Source organism: Microtus ochrogaster, chromosome 7, assembly GCF_000317375.1.
Source record: "Microtus ochrogaster isolate Prairie Vole_2 chromosome 7, MicOch1.0, whole genome shotgun sequence".
NCBI classification, from domain to species: Eukaryota; Metazoa; Chordata; class Mammalia; order Rodentia; family Cricetidae; genus Microtus; species Microtus ochrogaster.
In genome coordinates, this window is record NC_022014.1 from 183,055 (window position 1) to 191,557 (window position 8,503).

Below are 8,503 nucleotides of genomic sequence, written 5' to 3' on the forward strand. Positions count from 1 at the left end.
TCCCTGCCTCTCCCCTCCTCCTTTCAATCCTCCCCCAAGGTCTCCCATGCTCTCAATTTACTCAGGAGATCTTGTATTTTTCTACTTTCTACTTCCCATGTAGATTAGATCTACGTAAGTCTCTCTTAGTGTCCTCATTGTTGTCTAAGTTCTCTGGGATTGTGGTTTGTAGGCTGGCTTTCTTTGTTTTATGTTTAAAAACTACCTATGAGTGAGTACATGTGATAATTGTCTTTCTGTGTCTGGGTTACCTCACTCAAAATAATGTTTTCTAGCTCCATCCATTTTCCTGCAAAATTCAAGCTGTTGTTATTTTTTTCTGCTGTGTAGTACTCCATTGTGTAAATGTACCACATTTTCCTTATCCATTCTTCGATCGAGGGGCATTTAGGTTGTTTCCAGGTTCTGGCTATGACAAACAAAGCTGCTATGAACATAGCTGAGCACATGTCCTTATGGCACGATTGAGCATCCTTTGGATATATACCCAAAAGTGGTATTACTGGGTCTTGAGGAAGGTTGTTTCCTAATTTTCTGAGAAATCACCACACTGACATCCAAAGGGGCTGTTCCAGCTTGCATTCCCACAAGCAATGCAGGAGTGTTCTCTTTACCCCACAATCTCTCCAGCATAAGTTGTCATCAGTATTTTTGATCTTGGCTATTCTTACAGGTGTAAGATGGAATCTCAGAGTTGTTTTGATTTGCATTCCTCTGATGACTAACGATGTTAAACGTTTCCTTGAGTGTCTTTCAGCCATTTTAGATTCCTCTGTTGAGAGTTCTCTGTTTAGGTCTGTACTTCATTTTTTTAAATTGGATTATGTGATCTTTTGGTGTCCAATTTCTTGAGTTCTTTGTATATTTTGGAGATCAGACCTCCAAAAACAAAGACCTTAGTGAAGATCTTTTCCCATTCTGTAGGCTGTCGTTTTGTCTTGTTGACCGTGTCCTTTGCATTACAGAAGCTTTTCAGTTTCAGGAGGTCCCATTTATTAATTGTTTCTCTCAGTGTCTGTGCTGCTGGGGTTATATTTAAGAAGTGGTTCCCTGTGCCAATGAGTTCAAGTGTACTTCCCACTTTCTCTTCTATAAAATTCAGTGTGGCTGGCTTTATGTTGAGATCTTTGATCCATTTGGACTTGAATTTTGTGCATGGTGATAGATATGTGTCTATTTTCATTTTTCTACATGTTGATTTCCAGTTATGCCAGCACCACTTGTTAAATATGCTTTCTTTTTTCCATTTGATATTTTTTTGTTTCTTTATCAAAGATCAGGTGTTCAAAGGTATGAGGATCGATATCCGGGTCTTCTATTCGGTTCCATTGGTCCTCCTGTCTGTTCTAATGCCAATACCAGGCTGTTTTCAGTACTGTAGCTCTGTAGTAGAGTTTAAAGTAAGGGATTGTGATACCTCCAAAAGTAGTTTTATTGCACAGGATTGTTTTGGCTATCCTGGGTTTTTTGCTTTTCCAAATGAAGTTGAGTACCGTTCTTTTGAGGTCTTTGAAGAATTTTGCTGGGATTTTGATAGGTATTATTTTTGTTCTTGTTGAATCACCTAATATTTCAGCCCAAGACAAGTTGCCCAAGTTCCTGCTATGTTAGCTGACTTTCCATCAAGCAGAGTAAAGGAGGTTCACTATCTTCCCAAGGAGGGACAGATTTTCTGAATTAGCACTGAGCTTGGGCGGAGAGAATTAGTCACAGCCCAGGATCCTGTAGCTGTGACAAAACCCATTCTAAGTGCCCCATGCAACAAAGGGTAGTGTAACTCGGAAGCGCAGGAGTCTGTCGGACAGATTCGGGAAAGCTAGGTCTAGACGATGCATGCGCGCCATCAGGACAAGCCCTGTCCTGGCTCCTCTCTCAGTGGCACAAACCTTCCCTTTCCCAACAGTTCTAATGGCAGTGTCAGGGTTCCTGACACTGTGCTCGGCTTGTGTGCCCTTCCTTGAGTCACAGTGGGATTGGAGAATGGAAGGTTCTCTGGACCTGACCTGGTATCCTAAGGCTATTTCTGAATTAGGAGTAAAGTTATAGCCATACCCCCGTGAATGCCCCAAGGTAGGGATGGCGGCTGGGCAGGCAAAACCACATCTACCACATTGATGGAACCCTGGACGGTCACTCTAATCTGCTTCCCAGACAGAAGGGCTGCAGAGAGGGCTGCAGAGGGATGAGGAGCAGGGACTGGCAGAGCCTGTGCCACCCGCACACCCCTAATGGAGTCTCTTCGGCTCCCAGGTATCCTGCAGTCCAGCCCTGAGACCACAACCCCATCGGGGTCCTTCAGCGGCTCCCAGGATGACAGTGATTCGGACATGACCTTCAGTGTCAACCAGTCTTCCTCGGCATCAGAGTCATCTCTGGGTAAGGAAATGTAAACCTCCCGGGGAGGGCGCAGGGTTCCTGATGGCGTGGGTTCTTTGGCTGTGCCAGTGGCCTTGGCCTCTGCTTGCTGAGCAGAACTGCTGTGTTTTCCATTGCATCTGCTCCTTCCTTCTAGTGTGCTCAGTAGGAGCATAAATATGGAGGTTCAGAGGCCCAAAGGCTGCTGAGGAAGCCAGTTTACCTCTGTGCTTTTGGGGACGGCAATATCAAAAATGTGTAAAGCTGAAGAGGTAGACGAAGATGGGACTCTCCACACTGTGCCCCGTTTCTACCGTGGGAACACTGCGTTCTTGGGGTTTCCCAGCAGAGCCCCCCTGAGAGCCATGTCACTAATAATGTCCTACCTTCCTTCTGGCAGTGACCGCCCCCAGCTCCCCGCTGAGCCCCCCAGTGTCCCCAGTCTTCTCTGCACCTGAACCAGCAGGCAGCAGGAACGGAGAGTGTACAGTGTGCTTTGACAGCGAAGTGGACACGGTCATCTATACGTGTGGACACATGTGCCTCTGTCACAGCTGCGGCCTGCGGCTCCGAAGGCAGGCACGGGCCTGCTGCCCCATCTGCCGGCGGCCCATCAAGGATGTCATCAAGATCTACAGGCCGTAGCGGTGCCGCTGCCTCGGCCAAGGCAAGGTCACCTTTCGGAAGCCCCTGTCAGGTGGGCGACACCATGGCTACCAGGGAGCCCAAAGTCAGAAGCCATCTCTCATCTGCCGCTCCGCAGTGATGAGCGAGGCAGGACAGGTGTGGTGATGAGGCCCTGGGGGCCAGAGCCCAGGCAGGCATTGCTTCTGGCTCAGACACACGCTGCCCCCAAAAGCCTGTCCCAAGATTCAGCTCAGGAACTGCCTGGCAGATCACCTGCCTCTTGGTGACCTTCCGCTGGGAAAGGGTGCCCTCTGTCTGTGCAATGCTTCTTCGGGGTTGGGTTGAGTGTGTGTGTCGGGGTGGGGTGGGGGAGACAGCACAGGGAATGAGTGTGAGCGAACGGGTGAGGGCGTGTGTGCGGGTGTTCTGTGCGGGGATCTGTCGTCTCCCGGAGGGTATTTAACACTAAGGGATGTGCAATCCGGGCCCAGATGTTAATGTGATGGTTGTCCACTTTCTGGGGGTGTGGGTTTCTGCAACGAGCTAGCTTTGAACACATGAGGCCTGAACCTACTTACACATTTCGAACTCCTTCGGCGGTATAGAAAGAGGCACTCACATTTCCTAAGGGAAAGCAAAAATAACTTCACTGTTTACAGCTCCCAGAAACAACTGAGGGGAAACGTGGGCAGGGACAGAAGAGCACAGGTGGCATTCAACCGCCTTCCCATGGCGGCTGAGGACAGGTGCCCCAAGCCCTAGCATCCTGGATTCCTTCATCCCCAGCCAGTAAAACAGTAAGCGCCTGGCCTCTCGGCCCCGTCCCTACATGCCGTGGAGTTTTATAATGCCCCTGCTGTTCTCTGGGGCGACTCCATAACTCCGGTGGTAGAATTAAGGAGAGCTGTGGGCATGTCCCAGCCACCAGCTGGCAGAAGCCAGAAGACCCAGACTCCCTATCTGGAGCGTGTCCTGATCCTCTCGTTTTCCTCTTGACTATTAAGGTGTTAACTAATACACTTGTTAGATACTTGTGAAGAGCTGACTGAGATGCTCCCCACTCCTGGACCTGTTTGCTGACATTTCCCAGGACCCTGGCCCTGGCCCTGGTCCCCGCTCACTGGGCCAGACCTGTTCCTGTAGGCTCCCAGACTTTGCCGTTGCTGATGTTCTAGCCAGGCGTGCCCCTTCTGAAGAGCCGCCGTTCCGGCATTCCATCTGCCCGCTGAGAGCTGTACCTTTAGAAGGGTTCCTTGGCCCCTCTGTTTCTTGGTTCCTACTTGGAAGCCTGGTGCAGGCACTTGGGAAACCCAAATGTTCTGAGAAAGCTTGAGGCAGCTTGTGAGGAGCAGCTTTTTCCTCACAGCTGGCCATCTCTTGCCGTGAGGGAGGAAGGGGGAAAAGAAACATTTAAGAAGTGAGGCTCGTGGGACAGGCTTGACAGGAGCCATGGACCACCTGACAGAGGCCCAAGCCGCAGTCAGTGTGACTGGGTGGCGGAGCTCCGGGCCTGCGTTGCTTCTCTGTTTGGGAGGGTCTGGATCTGACTCAGTCACAGCTTCCCCATTCCTGTCCCCAGCAAGAACCTCTGGCTTTTCCCTTAGGGACTGCAGGGCGCATGTTCACCCTTTCTTTGTCCTTTTGCAGTTGTTTTTTTGAGAAAGGGTTTCTCTGTGTATTCCTGGCTGTCCTGGAACTCTTTCTGTACATCAGGCTGGCCTCAAACTCATAGAAATCTGCCTGCCTCTGCCTACAGGGTGTTGGAACTAAGGGCACGCATCATGCCTATCTGGATGCAGTTAAATGGTTTAAAGAGCTACAGGAAACCCTGTCTGCCTGGGTTAGAGTCGGAGAAGCAGGCACATTGGGTACCCAGCTCAATTTATGCAGCCAAGTTTTTGGCTTCTCCATGTGCTGGGCATGGGCAGAGTCACCTCATCACCAGCGGTGGTGACTTGGTTTCCAGGCAGCCATGGCCCTGTCTGATCGTAGTCTCTAACTGCCCAGTCTCGTGGCCTTGGAGAGTCACTTCCCCTTTGCCTCTTGCTCTCCCAGCTGGACCCTGGTGTTGCAGCAGGGGTCACCCACGGCCACTACCAGGAAATGAGCAGCTGAGGTCCTAGAGCCAGGGGTGGACCAGGTATGCTCCTGGTGACCCCTACCAGAGCAGAAAGGCTTCACAGGCCTGTTTAGCCCGCTCTGCAGCTGCTAGAAATAGCTGCCGTGTTTCCCACAGAGCAAAGGGGGCTGCTTCTGTTCTAAAAGCCGGGCATTTGCCAGGGCTCTGAAAAAATGGAGCCAGGCCCTAGAGGCAGTGTGTGTGTGTCATCTCAACAAGGAGCAGGGGAGCAAGGAGTCCGTGTCCGTCCTTCTCACCTCTTCCATGCCTGCACACTGAGTTAGACACCTTTGGCAGGACCCTGCATACAGGTTTCGGTGCCATCCTGAGTCCCATCTGAGACCTGACTAATTAGAAGGCATGCTGTCTTACGGGGAACTGTGAAAACCACACTCACCATAGCCCCAGGATACTGGGATGCAGCTTCTAGGTCCAAGACCTTCAGCTTCAGGAAATGGGTACTCAGGATCTAGGAAACACAGTATTGTCCTCATTTGGTGGGGGAGATGTGAGATCCTGTGAGGACCTTAAGGCTCACACAACAGGAAGTGGCATGGCCAGAATCCCAGCCCCCCCCCCCCATCTAGTCCTGGCCTGCCTGCCTCACTCCTCAGGAAGCTCAATACTGCCCAAGTCTTCTTTCCCTCAACTCACCTGGAAAGCCTGGCTTCCGCATCTGTGTAGAAGGTTCTGGGCCACAGTCCCTCTGCTGCCCACTCCCTAGAGGGGACAGGTGTCCTCTAAGGCCTGTGTATTTGCTGTCCTTCTTCACTGGACTGTCACATGGGACTGCTCTGGAGAGGGACCTTAGGCCACCCCTTTCTGGGATCTTGTGGCCACACCCCTCTCGGGTAGCACCCTGCCCCCATTTTCCAGGCTCACTGCCCATTTTGTGCCCTGTGAGCCTCAAAAGCCAAGAGTATGATGTGGGGGAGGCCAGGTGACAACCCCCCATTCGTGGCAGCCGTATCCTGTCCACTAGAATTTTCTGGAAAATGGTTGTTTCCCAAGCAACGTGGACTTCTCCACTTCCTGCATCCTCGGCGTTGTCTTGGGGTTGGCTTCTTGGGCAGCTGTCCTGCAGGAGCTATGACACGGGTTTTCACTTGTTCAACATCCGCTCACCAGTGTGGCTCATGATCAGGACATGAGGTTGAGAACCGGGGCCAGAGGCTGAACCTGTGAGCAGCTCTCAGACCAGAGGCCGGAGGCCAGGTTAGAAACTGATCTCTCGTTCTGGAGTTGCGTCCTGTGCTAGTACATAGTAAGTGCTCAGGAAAAGACTGCAGATAAGTTCAGGGGCCAGGTTATGCATAGTCAGGAGTTTGGTGAAGTAGCATCACATGCATGTGGACACAAAGTCATTCAACAGATGTTTGCTGAGTACCTCAGGATGTGAGCAGCTGTGCAGAGAGAACAGAGAGGGTTTGCCCAGCCCTGATGCCAGAATGGTGCCATCAACAAGGTAAGACAGGGCAGAACACGTGGGCTTTCTTGACCATTCTGTTGCCTTGGGTCCATTTAGTTACAATGCCCACAAAGCTTCCCACACCTGCACTAGGTATGTGGGGGTCCCTTGTGGTAAGTGAGCTCTTGCCAGACAGCAGGACCCCACCAGTCAATGGCCACCTTCAGGTTCTACAAGGAGTCTCTGGGGAGACATTTTCCAGCCACTTCCAGGAGCTGGGAGCCACGGAAGCCGTAAGTCCTAGCTGAGAGTGGCATTGTGCAGCCTAGGAGCCTGGGAAGCAGCAACTGCACTGCACCCTCCGTCCGGCCCTGGCTGGGGCCATGGCTCAGGAACACACAGCCTCCCGGCTCTTCTCAGTACTTCAGTGTCTCACCCGGGTCCTAATGGAACTGCCCATGTGACAATCTGTCTGTGCCTTATGGAGGTGTGCGTGCGTGCACTTTTTACCCTTTACAATGCAACCCTTCAAAGTGGACAAGAAGCTAGCAGATGTGGTAGGGCTCCAGATGCTGGCGGGGAGTCCCTGAGACCCTCCTGTGGTTTGCTGGTGGACTGATAATGTTCATCCCCACCCCACTCCCTTTACCTGTGTACAGACCCCCTGAGACATGTCCGTCCTTTCTGATTCAATACTGTGACTCTCCAGCCCTGTCTAATCTTTGGGGAGCTGTACTAAAGGCCTGAGAGCTTGGGGAGTGAGCCGGGAAGGGTTTGCGCTGATCTTTGTGTGTTGTGTGTTCTGATATTTGTCTGTTTTTATCTGTTTTGTATTAACATAACTTTCCTGTTTGAAAAACAAATACAACTCTGGCTTGATTTAAAAAAAAAAAAAGTCTCATCAGATTTTTTTTTAATTGTGCTGAATGTTGTATTGGTGAGTGGAGGGAGGGCTCCAAATCCTGCCAGCCTTTAAAACAGGTGAGGTCACTTCCGAAGAACCTCGACGGTTCTTAGTCCTTGCACCATGTCACTACACAGTTGCAAAACTGCTACAAAGAAATCCTTTCGTTAAGGGTGAACACTGATCGTGGCGATGTTAGCAGCAGTATCGGTTAGCGTGGCAGGAAGCCAAGAGCCCCAAGTGTGCAGCGACCGGATGCTTCCTGAACTCTGGAAGTATCAAACTGCCCAAGGTGGGAAGAACAGAATGCAGCCTCAGCCCCTGAGTTGATTGCTCTGCGTCCGTGCTCCTTTGTTCTCCCTCCCTCCCCAGGTGTGTTCTCCAAACCGCATGACTGCTCAGCCTGCATCCTGCCCTCCATCATCCCTTCCTGAACCAATCCCTGACACCAGGGTGATGTGGGCCCTGATTGGCTAGACCCAGGCTTGCATTGGCCTTTTCCTGGGAATATTAGAGCAGCCTGGACAGACAAACTGACAGATGTCTCTGTAGGAATGGCTGACTGAGCCATGAGATGGTACCAGGAAGCTGTCATGTGAAGCCAGGGCAGCCTGACTCTGGTTACCTTGGTTAGGCCTCTGCACATTGAGAGCCTTGATTTCAGGGTGGGTGTGACTGCTGTTGTGGTCGTGCTTGGAGATGCTCTGGGCACTAGTGTCCAGCACTCTCAACAGGCAACAAATGTTAGGCTTTACAGCACAGGAATGTGTTAATGTTAACAAGACTCGGGACGGAAGCTTGGAGGACCGAAGCCAGTTCAAGGCCACCCTGATCACGTAGCAAGTTCCAGGTTGGGGTGGGAGGCAGTCTAAAATCACACACACAGGTTGACCTGATACAGATGTGAGGGAGCCATGCATCACAACCAGCACAGAGAAGCAGTCAGAGTGGGCTGCCCTGAGCTCATGGTGACTCCCTGCCAGATCCACATCTTTTTCCTCTTCTCTTCTCTTCTCTTCTCTTCTCTTCTCTTCTCTTCTCTTCTCTTCTCTTCTCTTCTCTTCTCTTCTCTTCTCTTCTCTTCTCCTCT

The 8,503-nt window shown here is 51.2% G+C and overlaps 1 protein-coding gene across 1 annotated transcript in view; it reads left to right on the forward strand.

The window, feature by feature from the left end:
* The window catches only part of Neurl1b (neuralized E3 ubiquitin protein ligase 1B), a 30,226-nt gene extending 25,555 nt beyond the window's left edge, over positions 1-4,671 (forward strand). The window contains exons 4-5 of the mRNA XM_005349014.2: positions 2,251-2,376; positions 2,756-4,671. Of these exons, the coding sequence (XP_005349071.1) occupies positions 2,251-2,376; positions 2,756-3,000 (371 nt within the window). The 3' untranslated portion in view covers positions 3,001-4,671. The remainder of the gene's footprint in view (positions 1-2,250; positions 2,377-2,755) is intronic.
* Positions 4,672-8,503: the final 3,832 nt, after the last annotated feature.